The 23,900-nt window shown below is 45.4% G+C and overlaps 1 protein-coding gene across 3 annotated transcripts in view; it reads right to left on the reverse strand.

The window, feature by feature from the left end:
* The window catches only part of MOB3B (MOB kinase activator 3B), a 230,045-nt gene that overhangs the window by 52,152 nt on the left and 153,993 nt on the right, over positions 1-23,900 (reverse strand). For all 3 annotated transcript variants that reach the window (XM_082843552.1, XM_082843551.1, XM_082843550.1), the window contains exon 3: positions 5,435-5,637. In XM_082843552.1, the coding sequence (XP_082699678.1) occupies positions 5,435-5,637 (203 nt within the window). The remainder of the gene's footprint in view (positions 1-5,434; positions 5,638-23,900) is intronic.

A 23,900-nucleotide genomic window follows, 5' to 3' on the forward strand; every position in this document is an offset into this window, starting at 1 on the left:
TGGGAGCAAAATGAATTGCGCTGCAATCAGGGGTACCGGATCAGAATCTGCAGTTTGGCGAGATGCCGAGGTGATTCATACGCACACTGAAGTTTGCGATGCAGACCGAGGGTGCTTGGTACTGGGCACTAACCTCAATAATTCTGATTTGGGGTATCCAGGGTGAGGCCCGGGTACGCACATTTTAAAATACCACTTCCAGGACATTCTGATGCAGCTTGGTGTGTGGACCCCTAATGAGAAACACTGACTTAATTAAAAAGCTCCTATGGCCCAAGTGCCCTGCTATAGGGTAACCGAACAGCCCTGTGCTGCAGCACCTCTACAAGCTAGGTGATGGTATAATCACTTTCATTGTTAGAAATAAGGAAATGGATCCCTGGAGAGAGAAGGTGAAACTGCTGGACCAAGGTCACCCAGGGGTCAGCAGGTGCCTTAGGGTGAACAAGGACTCTCCTGTCTTTCCCCCCCTGCCTCGCCAGGCTCTCTCGTCTTCCTCCTCCCTCATCTGCTCTTTATTTGCCAGCTTCTGTGTCGCTAACAGCCTTCTGAATCTGCTTTTGTTTTCAGTGAAAGGCTAACAAAATACTGCTGCTCTCTGTGCTTGCTAATGATAATCCTGATTAGCTCCATTCTGTCAGCTGACTCCCAGGCTGCCCAGGGCCAACAGCAGCCTGCTTATTCAATCAGGGCCTGGCCCATTTGCTAATTATCATTTGGGCTCGTTTTCTCCAACTGTGAACTTGCTCGAGTTCAAGTCATCTTCAGCTGTTGCATTTACATGAGAAATAGATCATTTGTCACGTCTATGCCTGTCAATGCTCCAGCCTCCCCCTCGCTGTTGGAGACCAAATGAAATCATGTATTTCTCTGGGTTCCCAGGCTGCTGCTGACCAGCAGGTCCCAACGGGAGCCATGAGGCAAACCCTGTGGACAGATGGACGTGCTGGCCTTCCTCACTGGGCTGCCAGGGTGACCTCTTCCCAGCTTCTGGATTCCAAGCTGTATTTCCCCTCAGAGGCCTGATAGGGTGACCAACTGTCCCCGTTTGCCAGGGACAGAGTTTTCCCAAGACATGGGATTCTTTTGTGCTAAATCTGGGAGGCTTGGTCACTGTACACCTGGTCCACCAGGACACAGTGTGAGAGCATTCAACATCCTCCTAGGTGATATAGTTGGAATCTGGATCAGGGAACTGACGGAGCTGGGGTCCCAGCTTTCTCTGTCAGGCCTGAGGCGGAGGATGCACCCCTTTACTGCTCTGCACCTTATTTTGCTTTTAATCTCTACTGCTAATCCGATAGCATGAAGCTATATTTCCAACTGTGGATACGTGGAGGTCTGCAGGCATGTTCTGAGAAGAGGGTGGCACCAAAGAAGGAATGACTAGTGTGTAATCCCTTTGAATGGGGATCATCTTCAAAGTACTCTTCCGGATTCAAAAACACACTAAGCATTTATTAGGTGCTTGGCAACACAGGCAATACAAGCATACGTCCCGTTTACTCCCAGCCCTCAAAGAGTTGACAATCCTGTGGGAGACACTAATACAAATACAATGAACTATATCTGCTACAAGGCTACCAAGGGGATCCCCAAGATGGCAAAAGGCCATGGGAGCTGGGGAAGGGAGAATTAGGGTACCTCTGCTTACTATATGACAGCCACTGTACATGCGTTATCTCATTTAACAGCCAACGTTTCTTAAGCACCTATCGTGTGACTAACCCATTTAGTTTTTACAATTCTATTAGTATACCTATTCTACAAATGAGTAAAATGAGGGTTTGAAAAACCGTGCTCGAAATTGCGAGTTAGTGAATGAAGCGTCCAGGGTTTGAACCCAGAGAGTCTGAGCCTTGTGGTAAGCACTGTCTGAGACTGAATCTCCTACCCCTGTGGGGTGCTGTACCCTCAACACAACCAGTGCGTTGGGCACTCAGCCAACATCAGACAAAAGTAACAGGGCCGGCTGAGGAGCATGGCTGTGCGTGGCGGGAACATGGCGGAGGGAAACATGAGGGGGTGCTTCTGCATCCTACACTGCGGAATCCCGAGGCATGACATCGGGAATGTCCCACTGGAGGTGTGGCGACTCTGGAGCTGCTGAGGAAACTGGCCTGACAAGTGCTGCCCTTCTGACCCCTAGCTGCATTAGATTCTAAAGAAGGTACTAGAACATGAAGCCAAATGCCTGACTTTCATCATCCTTCAAGGACCAAAGATGAGTGACAGTCATTATTTTATATTTTTTTAGACTGCATGTGTCAATTCTCAAAAGCTTATCCTTCTTATACAATTAGAACATCTGAGCAACTTGCCTTGCATATATAGGGTACTTGATATATGCAAATCAAATACATATGTATTGATTTGATATAACAGGACTGATCTTAATACTACAGTATTGCAATAGTAGACTTGGAAGTTAGGTATTCCAGCACTTTCAATATTGAAAGTGCTTGTTTCAGTAGTAACAATCTACAAGTGCAATATTCTTAGTGGACATTGAACTGTGGTAAGATAATGACTGTCTTCGGAAACATCCTCAATATCTTTTTCTGTTACTTTATAGGTTTTGATTTGTGTAAAATGAATACATAATTTCAGACAGTTAAGCATTAAAAGCACTAGTTATTAATATGTACACGCATTGAAATGAATCTCCCTGTAATTAAAATGAACAAAACATAAAGGTAGGCTGTTTCAAGCAAAATTTAAAGAACTATAAGCTTCTGGGAAAAAAATGGATATCCCTTCTTGCTCACACCTACTGTTAATAATTCCTGGTTAATCCAATCATAGTTTGTTCCCCATCCCCCAAAATAGGCTCTTATCTCTTGATAGAATAAATGGGTTGTTCCAGCCCTTTCTGTGACTCAGACTTCAAGTCAGTTCCCGGCACTGCCAGGTGTTAGAATCCCTGGGGCCCTTCTTCAGTTTAGAGAATACAGTTGACCCTTGAACAACGTGGGGGTAAGGGGCCCCGACCCTCCATGCCATTGACAATCTGAGTATAATTTATAGTTGGGCCCTCCATGACTGAGTTTCCTCTGTATCTATGGGTCTGCATCCACAGATTCAACTAACCTTGGATGCAGTATACAGCGTATAAGTGGACCTGTGCAGTTCAAACCCATGTTGTTCAAGGGGCCGCTGTAACTGAGAGTGCTCTGATGGCAAAGGAAGGCTTTATCTACTTGTTAACTTACACTCGGCTTTGTCCTCCAATGGCCTTCATGCTTCCGAACGTAGATAAGAAATTAACATTCAGCTCTCTCCATCAGATGTTTCTGCTCCTTTAACTCAGAGAAACCCAAACTTGAGTGCTGAGGAGAGCCTCTTCCTTCCAGTGGACCTTTAGGGAAGGTGTTCCCCCTCCACCTGAACATGTCAACTGAAAGCAACTGAACCAAACTCCCCAGAAGGAGACCCATGTTCTCCTGGAGATCAGAGTGTTGGCTCCACCCTCTTCATTCACCTGCCCCTATCCACTCTGTCCTTAACATTTTCTGAAATTAGCTTTATCAACTCCTTTCAGGCCTTTAACTCCCTTTTGCTGTTTGTACAACCTTTTCTGTTTACCCAAAACAGCCTTTATACAAGACAAATGAGCAAAACCTCACCATGATTATGTTCTAGTTTCTTTCCACACTACTCGTCCAACTGAATTCAGAGACAACTTAGCTCTTGCCAAGAGCTTTCTAGAAAGTGGTTGTGAAAGAAAATGAAGAAAATAAATGCTTTAGCCAATGATATATCTCACTTGTACCCAGCGAGTCTTGCTTTGTTCCACAACTCTTGAGTGACACGCAGAAAAAATGGTTGTTTTTGCCATGTATTCACAAAGCGTACTTATAGATTTCAAGTTGAGAAACTCTAAAGGTGATATATAAAATTCCCCAACATCTTCTTTGCCAGATACAGGCACTCTACTGTATTAAACATGTCTTTTGGTTTTTGCGTTTTGATTCTTGAATGCCCCTTCCAGGGCTAACCAATTTCTAGAGATAGTAGACAACTCATCCTTGAGCTGTTTACTCACCAATCAACACAAACCAACCAATCCAGAACCCACTTTCCCAACCACCTCTGCTATGGCCTCTTAGGGCTAAAATCCCTTTGGCCTAATCACCATAGCACCAGGTGATCAGCTAGGGGCAGCCCCCCTGCCCCAGAACCTGCTGAAATTACTCAAATTAGTCCCTGTTTAGCCTTCTTACCCTGCCTCGCCCATTCCTTCCCAGGGAAACCACAAGAAAGGCTCCTGCCCGTGTTGTCCCTGACTAGTCTGCGTCCTTCCCCATGTGGTCCTCATACCCTGGTATACCCCCTTCTCTTGGGATCTGTGAGTAACACAAACTATCTTTTCAATGGCAGTCATGTCTTTTTTTTTTTTAATTAGTTTTCATTGAGTAGAGCTGCTTTGGCAGTCATCTCTTGATCTGTTGGCCTCACCATACATAAACAATTTAGAAAACCTATATTTTAAAAACATGTACTTCAAGAGAAAGGAAGACAGGCTAGCAAAAGACCGGTCTGGCCCCTGTGCTCAGGCCATTGTTCAAATGGAGTTGGATGAAATTTAGTTGTTCTGTCAGTTATATTTAGCAAAACTGCCACTTTTAACTGTTTCAGGAAAAAAGCATGATTTTACGATAAAGCACTGATTATACTGGATAAGACGGTCCTAGATAGAGTTGCTAGGGATAGCTGTGATGAGGGTACCATAGTATGATATATGTCACAAAAGATGTAGGGTTTCTAGGGGCCCTTGACTTCCAAAGCACAGTTTGAGTCCTACTGTAAAGATAGTCTATAAAGAAAATGAAAGGACTCCCCACTCACTTAAACAATAACAGTAAAGTTTTTTTAACCAAGTGTTCTAGATTCTCATATATTCCATTAAAACTGCATTGCAGGAGATTCAGTATGAAAAGCAAAGTCCCCATGATACTGTATTCTCATCTCGGGCTCACCTCTCTCTATATCTCTGGAGTAAAAGCTACTCAAAAACAGTTTAACTTGACTTTGTGTATCTAGCAGGTGCCTCCCGGTAGGTGCTGAATATTTATTCACTGACTGAAGAAACGTTTCTTACCTTCTTTGGAAAACAGTGTAAGAGATGACATAGAGCTCAAAGATGCCCATTTAAGGGGTTAAGTGAATAGGTGACTGGTTTTGGAGCTGAGAATTAAAGCTACTTCCTCTGGCCCAAACCATGACCACCCCAGGGAGAAATGTAAGACCTCTGTTTGATGGCCGCGCACATCTTGGCATCTCCTGCCCTTTAGCTGGCCTCTAACTCCTGTCCAATTCTGCGATCCTCTGGTTAGGAGCTGGCCATCAGTTTGCACGGGCGAGGCAGTGTTCTGTGACAAGTGGCTGAGCTCCTGGGGTGACCTGGGTGCCGCCACTGCACAGTGACACTTACCAAGGGCTCCAGCTCCTTGCGGTCTATGAGGTTCATCTCAGTGACGAAGTAATAGAAGTGTTTGTAGCAGGTGTTGACGTGGGCCTCCGCACCCATCACAATGACCCGGTCGAAGTGGTGGATGTAGACGTGTACGAAGACCCGGAAGAGGCGACACAGGATCTTCTTGCAGATCTGCAGGAAGTTCTTTGGGAAGGGAACACCTAGAGAAAGGGAAAAAGGGAACAAAACCATGATGGGGAAGCTCTGGCAGGCCCCGAGCACACGTGTGAGGCTGGAGAACAGTCCTGGACCCGGGCTTCTGGGCCAGCCTGCAAATGCCTGGCTCTGTGTGGGCAGCTGCATTGGACATTGTCTGAAAAAGTGGCTAAAATGGTGTTAAATTCAAACACCAACAACCACAAAAAGACCAAAAAAATGAACAAAGAGGGCCAGGTTTGTTTCTTTGGTTATATCTTTTTTGGTGCAGATAAACGCACAGAAATATTTATTTTTAGATAGAAAAAGACACTCTCCCCTCTTGCTTTTTTACTTTTCCCACTTTTTAGAGCCCAAGAAAGTTCCTTTTCCTCTTATTTCTAATGTAAGGAAACTGGTAGAAGGAGGGCGATGATCCAGGGAGACTGGCACTCCTTGACACAGAGTAATAGGGAGTGGTGAGGACTGCAGCAAATTAGAAAGCCGTTTCTCATCAAAGGAAGCAGCCGCTGCACAACTCAGTCAGTGGTGGCCAGATGGCGACAGAGGTCCGGGGCTGCGAGATCTGGTTTTGCAAGATGATTCAGAAATCTGGGGTTCTATATGAACTATCTGGAGTTTCATTTATTTTTTTTTTTTTTTGCGGTAGGCGGGCCTCTCACTGTTGTGGCCTCTCCCATTGCGGAGCACAGGCTCCGGACGCACAGGCTCAGTGGCTATGGCTCACAGGCCCAGCCGCTCCGCGGCACGTGGGATCTTCCCGGACCGGGGCATGAACCCGTGTCCCCTGCATCAGCAGGCGGACTCTCAATCACTGCGCCACCAGGGAAGCCCTGGAGTTCTATTTTTAAAATGATAGCAATTAACCTGACATTTAAAAAAGAAAAAATACAGCAGGTCAAAACAAAACATCTTCCTAGGATAACTCGGCCCGCAGACTACCAGTTTGCAAATTCGGATCCAAACGTTTTCTGAGATACACTGTTTCTGAGGTGGGCAAATGCAACAAAACTTCATGGAAACTTCGCATTATACTTATTGTCCCCTCATCTCCTTGAGGGAAGGTAAGAGTTGGGGGTTGTTTTTGATAACACAGACCGGGTGAGGGGGCAGAGGAATCACCCAGATTTCCTGTCTGATGACCACTACTCCCAGCTTGGTCAGAGCAACAAATAGGAGAATCCCAAGCCCACTTCCCTTCTGCCTCTCAGACACGGCTTCAACTCTTGGTCTTTACACTGTTCTTAAGTAGTGACGTCATGGATTCCAAAGTTAAATAGGCTTTGAATTCCTATTCCGCTCCTTTTCCAGCCGTAGGACCACAGACAAGTTATTTACCCTCTCTGAGCTTCAGTTTCTCCATATGTAGGATGCAGGTAAAATTGCCAATTGTCCTGAGGATTAGAAGTGACACCCCTGTGACTTTTGGTTTTTTGTCAGTTAAGGAGGAGTCAAAACAAGGCCTTTTTTGCATGGCCAGGAGTGTCAGCGTGACTAAAACCCTCCTACAGCGCCCAGGACAGAGTAAGCGCTTGCTAAAGGGAATGACACCTCCCCGGTCCCTGCTCTCTGCTTTGTAGATCTGGAACATCTAGCCGTTGTTATAAGGCAAGTAATTACCCTTATCAGGAAAAGGCAGACATGACCACCAGCCTCTTGGCAGAATTGCAGAGCTGCGCTCAGGGCATGTCCCTGGTCCCCAGCAAGCCTGGAGTTTTGCTGTCCGTGCCTCCACAGGGTCCCAGTGGCAGCTGTCTGGTGAGAGACACTCTGTAACGGGATCACCTGGGACACCGAGGACAGGATGAGCGACGGAACACAGCTGGCAGCTGGCAGAGGCAGGAATCTGCCTCCCCAGGGTCCGGCACTGATATTGGCTTTTCTTCCAAAACAAAGTGGCAACATATCAAATGAACCCAGGGAGAGACTTGGGCACAGCTTGGCAGCTGGCTGTCTGGGCAACAGATGCTGGGGGTTGGGGGTGGGGTGATGTAAAGCTGGCCAAAGGTGGAGGGCAGCTCCCCCCAGAGCGGATAGGTGTTTTCTCTGCTGAAGGAGGGGCCAGTGAAAACCACTGCTGCCAGCCTGGGAGACGGTCTAGAGGCTTCAAAGAAGCCTGAGATCCAGAGGTGATGGAATCCCCCATTATCCATATTCAAGTGTTGATTATGTTCCCATCAGAAGGGGAGTCCTGGAACCACACAGACACAACAGCAGAGGGTGACATGTGTTACTTTCGCAACCTGTCTGTGATGTAGGTTTTACTAGTCCTGAATTAACACCAAGCACAGATTAACTTGCTCCAGGCCACTTAGGTAAACAGTGGCAGGGCTGGGATTTGGACCAAGTCAGCCTGATTCTAAAATCTAACAGATCTGGTTATGTTTGGAGTGTGACTCTCTCTGCCAAGGATAAAAGCACAGCTTAATTGCTAAATGCAACGAGGCATCTAGAGATTACTCTTTGGTGGCACAGAAATATAATTTTAAAAAAGGAAAGGGGTGAGGAGAGAAGGGTGAGAGAAGTCCAAACCCTTGGAGCCACAGATCTGAGGTACTAAGCGGTCAGCTAATACTCTGAGGCCCCCAAGCAGAGATGTGTTTTCTCTGCTGGTGCCTTAGACCGTGGGCCTGGGACTAAGGGTAAAAGCCAACATTTACTGAGCGCGTAACAAGTCTAGGTACTATTATTGTTTCCATCTCATAAATGAGGAAACAGACTCAGAAAATTAAGTAGCTTACCCGGGTCACGCAGCTGGCAAATGGTGGAGGAGTTTGGACCCAGGATTGTCTAACTCCAAAGCCCATGAGTACCGGCTACTCTGAAATCTGGAGATGTTGCTCTGGGACTCTGCACACACTTCCAGCTCCCAAGCCCTTCCTTCCTGGGTGGCCTGAATCCCCCCAGGGGCGTTCACCTTTCACGTCACCAGCTGCTAGGGGACACCGGGGTGGGGGGTTTCAGCTGTGCCATTTCGTCTGCTTGACCTTTAAAGCCGGTGCCCACACCCCACACACGCTGACTGAAGGTAAGGCAAGATCTTGGACACACCAAGGATGTTCATGGCACTTGTTGGGTCCCTCTAGAGTGTCCCCAATCTGCATCCCCCCACACCCTTCAAGTCCCTACGTCTGATCAGCTTTGAGCTCTTGGCTCTGCCCTCCATTCCACACCTGGTCTCTGGCCTTGCCTTTGACCTTGAACTTGGTTTGCTCTTGCCCCTCGCATTTGGGCTACGGCTGGGAATGATCTTCACGGTATAGAGAAGAGCTGGTTTTAGAGTCTGGAAGACCTAGATTAAAATCCTAGCCCTGTAACTTACTAACTGTGTAGGCAAGTGACTTGATCACTCTATTTCATTACAAAATGGAGAAAAACATTTACTCTCTAAGGTTCTTATAATAGTATCTGTAATGTGTCTGGCATGTGGTGGGAACTTTGAGATGAAGTCCTACTTTTGTTATTTCCCACTTGAACTCCTTGGGTAGGTAGGACCCCAGCCTCAGATCTCTTGTCTCTGGCTGCTAAGTTGGCCCTGACTCTTCCACCATCCCCTTCCTTACATGTAATTCATTCTTCAAAGGTGAACATTGCAGGGCTACCCTGGTGGCGCAGTGGTTGAGAGTCCACCTGCCAATGCAGGGGACACGGGTTCGTGCCCCGGTCCAGGAAGATCCCACATGCCGCAGAGCGGCTGGGCCCGTGAGCCATGACCGCTGAGCCTGCATGTCCAGAGCCTGTGCTCCGCAACGGGAGAGGCCACAACCGTGAGAGGTCCGCGTACCGCAAAAAAAAAAAAAAAAAAGTGAACATTGCAAATGGTTCAAGTAAGGACATGATCAGCATGCACCACAGTCACCCCCAGGCCAACTTGGGAAGCTGAGAAGTCCTAGGCTGGATTCGTAGGGAGCCTAAGAACCCTGGTGGGTTCTCTGCTAAGCCAGAGATAAAATCGCAGCTCACAGAGTGTGGGGTTAAGAATAAGACAGCTATGTGGCATTTGGGAAATTCATTCAATATTATTGATGGTTCAGGGTCCAATTCTACAGTTTGTATACTATCTTAGCCCTTTTCTCCCTTTCTCTCCTGCCTTCCAAGTGTTCAGATTTGTGAGTGTGTGTGAAAACTTTAAATAAACCATCAGAAGATGGGAAGTGGAAGAGATCACCCCTCTGGATGTCCACCACTTTGGTGGACCCTGGAACTCTCATCCTGTGTAACTGGCCTCAGGGAAGCAAGACAGGGTAAGACTCAGTGCTGATCTACTCCTTTCCCTGACAGGCTCCAGAGGCACCAGTTCATGAAAATTAATTTATCTGAGGGTTTCTTGTCTTCATGGTGCCGGTAAGAAGTATCTAATCTCCATTAAATAGCCACAGAAAAATGAACCCTGAGAGAGGCCAGATATGTGTATGTGTGATGTCATTTATTCCCAGTGAAATCCTGAGCAGTGATATTATTATTTTATTTATTTATTTTTTAATGTACTGTGGCTTAGTTCAGCTAAAGTGTTTGCCTGTCCCCACAGATAAAAGGACGTAGAGTAGAGGTTTGGCTCCGACAACTCAGGCCCTTTCTTTGGCGTCCTGCAGTTACAGCTCCATGGCACAGCAAACCTCACTGTTAAGATGACCATTTTTTGACCTCCACTGAGCTCAGTACCTGGCTTGCAGAAGAAGCTCAAAAAAATGTTTGCTTGTTTTCGATAAATCCAGGCTAACAGTAGGAAGAACGATAGGCTAATGAACCATCTCAAACGGACACTGGACTTGTTATCATGGCAGCCTGAACCTGAGGAGAATATGCAAGGCTCTGGGCAGAGGGCAGCCTATGTGTTCCAAGGGGCACCAATGACCCAGCTCAGGACTGCATCCAACCCCGTCCTTTTGTCCCTTCTGTTTCTTAGAATACATAAGACACTGGGGACCCTCCACTTTTGTACTTCCCAAGGTCTGTGTTAAAAGTGACTAATTCTGGGAGGTCCTTAGCTAAGAAAAAGAGGATCATGGGGTCAGGTATACTTGTCAAAATGCTGCTTTTATAAATGTTTGCAATATACCTAAGCACAGTAAAGGATCTGAGAACTCCTGTAGCCAAAAGTCCTATTTAACTCTGGAACCTCCTTTTTCCTGTAATAGCTATTGGTTTAAAAGAGTCTGTAATCAGACTTCCCAGGTTTCATTTCTGGCTCTACTACCTATTAACAAGGTAACCATAGGCAAACGGCTTAGTATCTCTAAGCTGCAGTTTCCGCAACTGGAAAGAAACAGGGATATTTATGTTATCTGTAGCTCAGGGGGTTGTTGTGAGGATTAACTACACACATGTAAAAGGCTTTGCTAATACTTTGCAGATAGGAAGCACTCCGGTGCACTGTTAGTTTTAGTATCTCATTGACCAAATGTTCTTTGTAACATACTTTGGGATTAAATTCCTCCTGCATATTTATTTTCAGGAGGGCAGTCTTGGTATTAATCCATCAGTCCTGAACGTGCAAAGAATTTAGAGTGGTAGGTACTCAATTAAGCCCTGGATGATATTTGGCTTTGCGTTATTTTCTACAAAGTTCTCATATTTATGTCTTGTATTACTGTAAGTTCCCTGAACAAAGGGACTGTTTTATACTTTGATTCTATCTTTAAAAGCACCTGGCACAGGGCTAGGTAGGGAACACTCATCATTCAAAGTTGAATCATAAGAGAGCAGTGATCTTATTTAGTCAAGATGTGAATCCATCATCGCCTATTTGGGGGAAGAGAAAAGCCTACAGCAGAAATGATAGCTTTTGCCAGAGTCTTGATGTGGTCCTGGCTTGCAAGGCTACACAATGCTCTTCTATGGAGGAGAGCTCTGGGATGAAGAACATTTTCATCTAGCCTAGGGGGTGGGAAGAAAGAATCTGAAACTCCTTTTTTTATCATTAAAACCTCCCTTTTTCACCTTTCAATATAGTTTTTCGGGGGGGTGAGAGTTAATTTTCAGTCACTGTACTCAATTAGAAAGTTAATACCAGACAATATTAACCAGCAGTCATAACTGAAATAGATGGCATATCTGAAGGGTTTGGAGTTAAACTTTGACTAGTCTTATAATAACCCAGACAAACCTTCCGACAATAATCTCAGACAGATATGTATTGATCATATAGAAAACAACCTTTAGAATAGGTTAGAGAGGCCAGGCCATGCAGCATGCGGAACTTGCCAGACTAGGGATCGAACCCGTGTCCCCTCCATGGAAGCATGGAGTCTTAACCACTGGACTGCCAGGGAAATCCCTATAGAAAACAACCTTTGAACAGAAGGTCTCGACATGATTTGCAAGCACGATTGATCTCAGAGCCTCCCCTTCCTCTGCCCTACCCTGAGCCACAGCCCCTGACTCTCAGATTCAAGCTTGGAAATTTCAGACTCCAAGAAGCTGGCTCGAGATGAGAAGACGTGTTCAGATGAGCTTCACAAAGTGGTGATAGACATCTGGGTGCTCAAGGATAGATCTGGATGGCTCGGGGCAGGCTGTGTGGCTTGGTCTCTGCAAATGGGATCAGTGAGCCTAAAACGGGACCAGGCTGAACTCAGATTCCAGAATGAGCCCAGGCAAGGTGCCTGGGCAGAGGTCAGAATCCCAAACCAATCACTCACATGGTCCAGCAGGAATTTGCTCAACGATTAGACTCAAAGCAAGACTAGAGTTTGCTAAGTTATCGGGCCAAGGAGGAGGCCAGCCAGAGAGTTGGGGTGAAGGCGGAGGGTGCAGTGAGCCTGTGGGGCTTGGAGCCCCTCTTGAAGGCCCGACCAGGCAGCTTCACGGCTCTGTTTCTGCTGCTGGGGAGGACCTGGTACTCAGCCGGGAACCAGCATCTGACAGAGCCCTGCTGAGTTTATGAATGTGTCTAACCACAAACTTTCTCATCTCCAAGCCACATTGAGTGCGAGAGCTAAATTGAGCATGGAATATAATCATTTCTCTGGGGCCCCATGCGGATTTGCCTTTCATCTCTGACTCGGTAACTATCCTTTCTCCCAAACAGAACTGAATAAAAATTCCAGTAATTTCTGAGCTTCAATCCATTTTCTTTCTTCCTCATCCCCTCCCCTCCCCTCCCTTTCACTTAGCCCCCAAATGCCCCATTCAATCCTTCCTTTTCAGGCACCTCTGGAAAAAAAAAAAAACAAGAAGTTGTCTAAATGGCTTGTGTTTTTTTCTTTTATCCTGTTATGGAAGCTGCAAAAGGAGAGAGTCCCTCAGAGAATGCAGAGATGCTATGACAGGGCCACAGTTGGGAGATGGAGGTCCCAAAGTCAAACAAGACCCAGGCGGCAGTTTCCAAGCTAGCTGCTGCCCATTCTTGTTTTCATGGTTTTTCTCTGTTTTCTTCTGCAGAGAAAGCCAGATGCTTAGGGCTGAGAACCTGGTCTCTGACGACACTGGGTTGAACCTGGGCTGTGGAGCTCTGGAGAGCACGGCCTCAAAGCCTGTCTACAGGGACACCAGAAGACTGGCCCCAGAACATCCCAGGTTCCACAAGCAGCTGGCAGACATTCCCTCCTGTTGTTCACCTAGCTAACACCTCTTCCTTTTGTACAGCTCAGCTGAAAGCCTCCCATCATCCCCAGACTCAGGTTGCCTGGCGTGTGCCATCTGCTCCTGTAACTCTCCTGACGGCAACTGCACACTGATGTGTGTGGGTACCGGCTCAGGTCTGCCACCCCCTCCAGACTGTACGCTCCCTGAGGGCAGGGAGTGCATCCATGCTCCTCCCAGAAGGAGGCTTAGTGCCCAGAGCGGAGGTACACCAAAATCAAAGCTCAGAAAGGTGCGGGGACTGACTGGCCCGGGGTTTAGAGCTAGTCTGTGATGAAAAGGGGTCTGAATTCAAGACTGTCTGATTCCAGAGCCTATGCTCTTTCCACTTTGCCAGGAAACTGGATGGGATTCTTACGGCTTATTTCATATCTTGCCAATCCAATCGGCAGAATTGGAGAAGCCAAATCTGTTAAAAGACGAAGGTGGAAAAGGGCATATTGGCTCTTACTTCCCCAAGGTCATGTGTCATTCGTGGACACTGGTTAAGCGTCTGGCTCTGGTGTCAATCACTGGTTTCAGATTCCAGCTGTGGAACTCCCCTGATACTTGCCCGGGAGTGAGTTTGCTAACTTCTAAAAGTCTCGGTTTCCTTATCTGAGGAATGAGGATAATTATACCTGGTATTTGGTGAGACTGGGAGGATTAAACACGGAGCCCAGGGCCAGCAGGCTTTCAGAGGCATTCGGCAAAAGGCCGCTGATGTTATTACTGCTTTAAAAGGTGAGACTCTTCCTCATTAGAGTCCAGGGTGGGGGAGGGCTAATGAAACGGCACAGATGGAGCTGCCTTTTCTCTAAAGGACAAACTCTTCCTGGAAAGCAGATTTGGACCCAAGGTGATATATGGAAACACCGTGTGAACTGTCCGAGGAGCTTCCACGTGACACGGGATGAAGCCTAATGCCTTGGCTAATCTAATCCCTTGGGGACCCCAATGGCATGTCAGTAACAACAACCAGAAATGCCTATCTTGAGCTCCTTCACACTGTCACTCCTGTCTGAGAGCATGTGTGCTATCCTTTTGGTCTTTGGACGCCAGTACCAGGAGTGTGCATGTGAAAATCCCTCTACAAGTCATAAAAACCACTCATTCTCAATAGCTCATGAATAAAAACAACATCCCACACACGTGGGAAAAGAAAACAGGCCTCCTCCGGCAGCGTGGCTGAGAACATACCATTTCCAAAATACTTGCAAAACAAAACACAATTGGATCACAATGAAGAAAGAAAAAGAAAGAAAAGAAACCTTAACAACATAGACCTATTTCTTAAAAATCCTCTGCTCATAGTTTATTCTCTTGACCATTCCATCCACAGTCTCCTGCCTCCTGCAAAACGTATATATATATATATTTATGTAAAGAAGCCTCATACTCTTGCTGATGAAAATTCAGCTTTGGAGGACCGATCCTTCTAAGCAGATGTTTTGTGTTATCTCAGTGCATTCCTCAAGAAAGTGTCTGTACACCATGCCAAGGAAAACAATCCTGTGTAGCAAGACTTTGTTCCTCTGCCTGAAAAAAAAAAGTCCCCAAACAAGCTGACAGCTGCAAATGGTTAGAAATAAACTGGCTACTACTCTCTTCCCCAGCTCCGTCTGCCCAGTCCCAGCTGCCCCTCGCCCCAACCCCGAGTTACCCTCGGACCCATTATCACACTGGCTGGACCAAAAGGAGGGAAAACAGAATAGCAAGTGATGATACGTTCTAAACAGACTGTTAATTCTCTCAGACGTGCCATTTGCGAGGCGGAGGAAGTGCTGTTTCAGCCAGCCAAAGGAGCCTGCCTGTCACCTGCCCCTTCTTGTCCCCAGTGCCACTTCTCTGCTGCTGGAAGCTCCTTCATTTTTTTTTTTTTTTTTTTGCGGTACGCGGGCCTCTCACTGTTGTGGCCTCTCCCGTTGCGGAGCACAGGCTCCGGACGCGCAGGCTCAGCGGCCATGGCTCACGGGCCCAGCCGCTCCGCGGCATGTGGGATCCTCCCAGACCGGGGCATGAACCCGTGTCCCCTGCATCGGCAGGCGGACTCTCAACCACTGCGCCACCAGGGAAGCCCCGGAAGCTCCTTCTTATTCGCATCCCCATCTCCAGGTTGGCTGGCTGCCTTCCCTCGCTCTGTCCTGGTGTGGAGGTGGAAGTACATCAAGAGAGACCCAAGAAGACCTGAGAAAGGCATTCATTCACTATGGATTGGCAATAAAAGCCATTAAAGATGAACTCTAGCTAGTTCAGACCTGCCGCGTTTGCTGAAAATCAAATGGCCCAAATGAGATAGAGTGAGCTGAGAACATGGTGTTAATGAACCTCATTAGAACTGGAAAGTCAGACAGAAGCGCCAGCACTTTGATCATGAGCCCCAGTCAGAGCTTGCAAATGACTCAGCCTCCTGGTCGTGGATGAACTGTTGTGAGTATTTTCACAAATAAAACTTTTCTTTATTCACCAGCAGAATCTTTCTTCCATTATGTGCAGGGCAATGAAAACCCAGTCTTGTCTGAGATGTGGTGTATATGTACATATGTATGTGTATATACACATACGTATACACAATGGAATATTACTCAGCCATAAAAAAGAATGAAATAATGCCATTTGCAGCAACATGGATGGACCTAGAGATTATCATCCTAAGTAAGTCAGACAAAGACAAATATCATATGACATCACTTATATGTGGAATCTAAAAAATAATACAAATCAACTTACTTACAAAACAGAAATAGACTCAGACACAGGAAATAAACTTATGGTTACTAAAGGGGAAAGCAGGGGAGGGATAAATTAGGAGTATGGGATTAACAGATACACACCACTATATGTATAATAGACAACAAGGATTTACAACAAGGATTTATTTATTTATATTGAATATAGCACAGGGAACTATATTCAGTATCTTCTAATAACCTATAATGGAAAAGAATCTGAAGCTGTACACCTGAAACTAACACAATATTGTAAATCAACTCTAGTTATTTTTTTTTAAATACAGAAAAATACACACAAAAAATACACACACACACAGAATACCAAGTCTTGTCCAAATAGTTTCTAATCTATAAACTTCTCTCCAGCCCCACTGCCGCTTCCCTAGCTCAAGCCACCATCACCTCCTGCCTGGTTGGCTGTGGCTCCCCCTTAGTGGAGCTTCCTTTCTTTATTCTTGGATTTCTTCTCCTGTCCCCAGGCAGTGGCCTTTGAGTCACAGTCTGAAAACCACTGTGCTATGGAAAGATCCCCCAGGGAACTGCTATTGGCTCACGTTTAACCTTGTCAAGTCCAAGGCCATAAGGCTGCAGTGAAAATTAATACCCATTTAACTCTTCACACCTAGCAGATCTCAGATGCATCTTTCTATTAACTTTTCACCCATACTGGGAAAGAACACCTCCTCAGATTGTATTTTATGTTTATATCGAAGCACCTATTTTCATATAAATAGAAAAATATCAGGTAGGTCATTTTCCAGAGTTACTAAAGTTTGAAATAAGCCAGGATTGATTGAGAAACAAACAATCCTGGGATACATGATTGGGGAAGGCAGGGGAGAGGAAAAAGATAGCAAAAGTAATCCATCCTTTTGAGAAACGCCGGATCCAGAAAGAACAATGATTGGATCCCAACTTGAGGGGTGCTTTGCAGAGCCAAAAGGGAACAGGAAGAAATTGATCTGAGGCAGGGATGTAACTGTTGGGGGATCTTCTCCAGACAGAAAAGGTGTAAGAAAGGAAAACTTGCCAAAGAAGTTCAGAGCAGACTCTGAATGCAAAGACCCGCCCTGCATGAGGCTGAAGGGGATGAAAGTGGATGCAGATGACTCTTTGCATCTGAGCTGGAAGGGTTCTGGCAGGGACTGAGAAAAATTGGTGAGTCATTGCATTTGCATGTAAGACCCAATGAAGGTACGTTAGTGGGTTAGGGATGAAACCAGAAACGTAGCTTTTAAATCTGATCACTGGGTCAAAGTAGAGCTAAATTCATGGTCTGAACTGTATATCTGTAAAGTACTTACTTGAATATGGTCTTAACCAGAAATCACTTATTCAAATGCCTTCAAGGGTCAGAAAGGGACATAAAAGCGTCAAGTAGGCTGGCTGTAATACAATAGGGAATGGCACAGACTGTGACAACCTGGACAGTGCTTTATGCAGGAAAGAAAAAGTGTCTCAGCCTCAGCTAACTGTGTTGAGCAGGAATATGGGTCCAGGATTGCCAGAACTTCTGGTCTTTCAAGAGAATCGGAAGTCTAGATTCTAATGTGAAATCTCTTCATAGTTAAATGTTGGTAGTTTAAAAACATTAAAAATTTTTAAAAAACATTTTATTTTTAGTGTAATTTATTTTTACATAGTTAACTCAGCCTGGAAAAGTTGACTCTCTATGACAGCTTAATTTTTAAATTTTACGTTTAAAAATTTTTAAATTTTACATTACATTTTTAATTTACATTAAATTTTTTTTAATTTAAAAATTTTTTAAATTAAAAAATGTCTTGGTAGGAATGCGCACCTGCAACCTCCAGATCTTAGTGTCTAATACCGTTCTTCAAAAAGGGGAATCAGGGCCCCTTGGAGAAACAGCTGATTCTAGGGCTGGGGCAGGAAATGTAACAGAACACTCTGTAGCGCCAGAAAGAAAGGGAGTCCTCGATAAAAACACAACAATGGAGGTGTGTCCAAGGGACCCTGGAGGCAACCTGAAAGAGCTCCTGCAAGGCCAAAGCTGGAATTTGAGCAAGAAAATAAATGGAGTAGTATTAGATTATAACGGAAAGTATAAAATAAATACCCACGAGTCCAGACTGATAGAAATAAATGATTGAATAAATAAGTGGCGAACAGACAAATTGCAGCAGAATTCCGAAAAATTTACGTAGTTACTTTCCCCTGAAGGAGGTGGAACTCCTTTCCGTAGCCTTGACTGTGGGGTATGCCAGGTGACTTGCTTCCAAAGAGTGCAGTTTGGAAAGGGAGGTGGGAAGAGTAACTGTAAAATGGAGAAACCTGGCAGACACAACGTTGGCCAGGTAACTAAGGTCAATGCCATCGCTGATTAGTTTCTTGGCATGTTCTTGGCATATACCTTTGATATGATGTGAGGAAAATGTCACTTCGGCTCTGTGGACTTCTGACCCAAAACCCATAACCCCAATGGAACCATGAGAAAAATATTAGACAAACCCAAATTCAGGGACGTTCTACAAAACATTTACCAGCACTCCTTTAAATTGTCGAAGTCATCAAAAACAAGTAAAGTTTGAGAAAACGTCAGCTCAGAAGGGTGTAAGGAGACCTGACAACGAAATGTAATGTGGTATCCTAGATGGAATCCAGGAACAGGAAAAGGGCATTAGGGAAAAACTTCTAAAATCTGAATACTGTGTGGAGTTTAGTTAATGAAAATGCACTGATGTTAGTTCCTCATTTGTGACAAATGTCTTATACATGTAACATAAGATGTTCCTGACAAGGGAAACTGGATGAGTTATATGTGGAACTCTGTCTTATCTCTGCAATTTTTCTGCAAGTATAAAGCTCTTCTAAATAAAAAGTTTATTTATATTAAAAAAAGATAACCACTCTGTGGGCCAAAAAATATTCAATAGGGTCCAGGGGCCATGAGTTTGTACCCTTTGGTTTATGCACTGACAATTCGATGTTTCCTGATGACACTCTCCGATCAGAACTGGCTACATAATTTGCGGAGGCCCTTTTGCAAAAATTATAAAGAATTTCAAGATGGCGACAGCAAATATTAAACCAAGCATGGGGCTCTTCTGAGGGCAGGTCCTGTGTGACCATTCAGGTTCCATGTCTGGGAAGCCAACCATTTCTGATACACAGCATAGCCCAAACAGAGCTATCCAGTTAGTAGTAGTTATCCTTGCCAGATAAAACTCCCAGCACGTACTCTTATTTGTCCATTAACTGATGTTAAAAATTAACAAACACATATATTTGGGGATGTGCTAGATATTAGAAATATAGCAATAATCAGAGGAGCTAAATTAGACCGATAAATTATAAGGTCCCCTTATAATGTAAGTGAACCCTGGCACTGATCGGACACTCTTGAGGTTCCTCCCCTCACTCTCTCTAATTTCTCCTGTTTCAACTGCAACACTATTTACTATAATGGGACTTCTGAAGAAAGTGCATTTTTAAAATTATAAAAATGTGGAAAAGCTTCATGAGGTTATTTTATAACATTTGCAATTAAAAGTTTCCATTACGTTGGCTCCTGAGAGAAACTTAATTTCCTGAGCACCTAATGGCACCAGATATTAACATATGTTAAAATCATTCATTACCAAGCAAACAAGCCAACAAACTCAGGAGTTGTTTTCCCCACTTTGCAGATGAGAAAATGGGAATCACCTGTGCCCAAGTGACACAGGTACTAGGTGATGGAGCTGGAATCTCAACCCAGATCCATCCCACTGCAAAGCATATAACACACCCTCAAATAATACAACTAATACACCCTCTACCTTCATAATTCCTTTAAAATTATTTAAAAAATTAACCTCACCTTCAAGAACGTACCTCTGAATAGTTTTACAAATCCTCAACTGAAATAAATTACTGTAAGGCCATTAGCCAATTTTAAGGTCCTTAATGAAACATGACTTTTGAGAAGAAAAGTCTGAGAGTTCAGGACATTTGTCTTTTGGAATTTGGTGGAGGTGGACAGGAAGAGGATGCAGGTGACTAAAGCAATTGCCTCTCTTGGACTTGAGATTCTGAAGCAGAGGTGAGAAACTGTCGGCTGCAGGCCAACCTTAGCCAGAAGGCATGTTTTCTTTGGACTACACAGTATTTTTGAAATGCTGCCAACATTTAGAAATTGGGAACTACGATACAAATATTAAGAAGTCTGGCTTCTCTTGGAAAAACTCGAAAGACCTGGCACTAGTGGACTGAAATTCTCACACGGCAATAACTAAGTGATGTCTGCTCCCTGTAAACTGGAGATGCTGTACTTACCTGGGCAGCTCCATTCATTTCATTCATTTACTTTGCCAGCCTAGACCCTTTAAAGAAAACATTGTGTTTCTCTATGTGGAAGCAGGTAGTTAATACACTTTGTTTTGTTTTGTGAGGCCAGGTGAGGCTTGCTTGCATAGAAAATATCTATTGGCTATACTAGAAAACCATTACCCTAGGAACACCATCCTAGGGTACATAATACTTACGTACACCGTCCTAGGGTATGTAATACGTCCCTGAGTACGTAATACTTTCAGATTCCATCTTCCTTCCAGGCCCCTCTGAGCCCTGCAGTGGGACCGTCCTATCTCTAAAGTGCTCCATTTGACACAAATGTGCAGAAGGTATCATTTGCTTTTTTTCTGAAGGCAACACCACTGGGCACATTGATAGACAGACTCCTGGGGGTGATGGAAGCAAATGGGTTTGTGTTTTGCAACCCTACATCTTTTCTTTGGTAACCTTCCTAGGTGGTCCTCAAATTATGTAGGCTTGACTTTCTTACTGCCTGCATATTTACACAATACATGGACACCGCTAAACCCCCTTGGCATGGCGCATTTGGTCTATTCTACATTTACTACCTACTGTGGTACCTTGGTGATGTCACACAGAAACACTGTCAGCCAGCTGTCACTGGAGGAGAGAACAAAGGCCCCACCCCATGCATCCTGAGAGGATCCTAGAAGCCCCCCTGCCCGACCACCGCTGCCCATCCCCATGACAACCTTGCAGAGCAAGTGTCCCCTTGTCCAACGGCACCTCTCCCCAATTCCTAGGAAGGTTCTCACATGTCCTGGCCCCACAGGCATTAGCACTCTTTGGGACTGTAATTAGCAATTCTTATATGTTTTCGAGTTCTCTGAAAAAATCTCCTAACTTATAAACCTATGGTTTGTGTTTCAGACAGGTATTTGGGAACATAAATTTATAAAAGTAGGTGACTGCCTCATTTCTTTTGCTCTAATCATATGAGTAATGTTTAAGAAAATTTAGAAAATGCTGTCAAGTAAAGATACCATTACAACCCATAATCCCACCAAGAAATAACCACTGGTAATATTTGGTATGTAACCTTCCATTCTTGTCTCTTTGCATATATATAATATATAGTTTTTAAAAAGTAAGATTAGGGCTTCCCTGGTGGCACAGCGGTTGAAAGTCCGCTTGCCGATGCAGGGGACGCGGGTTTGTGCCCCGGTCCGGGAAGATCCCACATGCCGCGGAGCGGCTGGGCCCGTGAGCCATGGCCGCTGAGCCTGCGCATCCGGAGCCTGTGCTCCGCAACGGGAGAGGCCACAGCAGCGAGAGGCCCGCGTACAGCAAAAAAATAATTGTGGTCCCTGGACCAGCAGCACCGGCAGTCACTGGGAACTTGTTAGAAATGCACGTTCCCAGACCCCAAGTTAGAGACACTAAATCTGAATCTTTGGGACTAGGGCCCAGCCATCTGTGTTTTAAGATGCCATCCAGATAATCCTGATCTGGGCCGATGTTTAAAGAACACTAGCCTAGAATATTCCTTTGTGCATATTCCTGGCTCAAGGATACACAGCCTGCTTAACCAAACAGGGAGGCTCGCTGAAGATTCACAGAATCTGGTTTCAGACTGGAGTCTAAGTCTCTTGCCTGTCACTTGCTGGCTACGTGATTTTGGGCAAGGGAATTAGCCTCTCTGAGGCTCAGTCTCACCTCATTAGGTTGTTGTGAGGATTAAATCAGGGGAAAAAAAAAAAAAAGAAAGGTGTTTTCCAACATAGGTACAGCTTGATAAATATTTGCTATGATCATTACCCATCAGAAATACCATGATAGTTTTCAGGAGGTCAGGAAGGCAGCTTTGGAGGTAGAGGAAGCCAAATGATCTGGAGGTTGACCATCCAAAACAGATGTTTATTCCCCGACTTTTCTCTAGTACAGACTTGGATTTAGATCACACCAGCTGTTGGTGTGAACAGATGAGTCTCCCAAGATGAGACAATAAATCATTCTCCCAGGAGATGTCTTCAAACTGTGGAAGTGCTGAAGACATATGGCTAGAGACATGGGCTTGTGGACCTGAAAACTGCCAGGGGTGGGAGGAGGGGCATAGGAAGGGGACCCCCGCCAACACCTAAGCAATGTTTTCAAATGGCAGCCATAAAAGCATCTGAAGGGCTTGTTAAAACACACATTGCTGGGCTGCACCCCAGAGTTTCAGCGTGTTTGGAGTGGAGTCCGAGGTTTCGTGCTTCTAATAAGTTTCCCGGTGATGGTCATGCAGCTGGTCGGACCACACCTTCACAGCTAAATTGAAACCTAATGGAAGTGAAAGGCAACACTGAACTCTGCCCTATAAAAGTTTAAGAAAGGAAGAAATGTTCTCCAAGACTTTCACATTTCCTCTGTAAAATTTAAACTCCCCTGATGTACTATTTAGATTTGCCTCGGCCAACTTTACAGGCATGCTGATGGCCACGTTTTCATTTGAACGCTAGGTCCTTCGCAGGGGATTGGAGAGGTGGATGCACGGGCAGCCTCAGCCTCTGGTCCAGTCTCATAGGCAGTGGGAGGGTGAAAAATCAATCACTCAGTTGTACCTCCTCCTCCCAAGAAGCCGACACATATTAATCACTTAGTATATACTAAGTGCTTGTATGCACGTGTCATCTAGTCCTTTCTCCAATCCCGTGAGGTAGGTATTACTTGTATCTCAGTTTTACAGATGAGGAACTGAAGCTCAAGAGAAGTTAAATGTTGGACTTCCCTGGTGGCGCAGTGGTTAAGAATCCACCTGCCAATGCAGGGGACACAAATTCGAGCCTTGGTCCGGGAAGATCCCACATGTTGCGGAGCAACTAAGCCCGTGAGCCACAACTACCGAACCTGTGTTCTAGAGCCCACAAGCCACAACTACTGAGCCCGCATGCTGCAACTACTGAAGCCTGAGCACCTAGAGCCCGTGCTCCACAACAAGAGAAGCCAACACAATGAGAAGCCTGAGCACTGCAAAAAAGAGTAGCCCCCGCTCGCTGCAACTAGAGAAAGCCCACGCGCAGCGACGAAGACCCGATGCAGCCAAAAATAAATAAAATAAATAAATTTTAAAAAAAAGAGAGAGAGGTTAAATGTTCTGAACACACACAGTACTAAAGATTTCCAGAACTCAGATCTAAAAACCTTTGCTTTTCTCTTTCTGACCCACACAATGGGTAGAAGAGTCCTTGCTTGTAGGCTGAAAACCACGTGCACGGTTGGGAACGAACCAGGCATTGTTGGATCTGAGCTGGAGTGGGGCTGAGGTCATGGGAATGGACTTAGCATCAGGAATTGGGTAAAGGGTGCACAGCCTAGATTCCTGCTCACCTGCCCTCCAGCAAGCTCTGGTCGCAGCCTCTGGAAAACTGAACAGGAGGGAGAGGTGGCCTTGACCCCATCCAGTTCCTTACACACTACCCTCAAGGATGTGGCTAGGATGATAACATCCATCCCCAGTGCCACCTCCAAAGGGACACTGCCAGGGTTTAGTTCCAGGAGAATCAGAACCACGGGTCAGCTTAGGTGAATGACTAGGGGGATGAGGGCTGGGGATCTGGTGTGCCAGAGTCTCTTCCCCTCTCACCCTGCTGGCTCACTCCCTGGTTTTCTGGTCCATTCCTCCAGCCGCTGCCAGTCCTAATTCACTCTCTGACCCAGAACCACACCTGGGGAAC

The sequence above is a fragment of the Leucopleurus acutus genome (assembly GCF_964270905.1).
Source record: "Leucopleurus acutus genome assembly, chromosome: 7".
Lineage (NCBI taxonomy): Eukaryota > Metazoa > Chordata > Mammalia > Artiodactyla > Delphinidae > Leucopleurus > Leucopleurus acutus.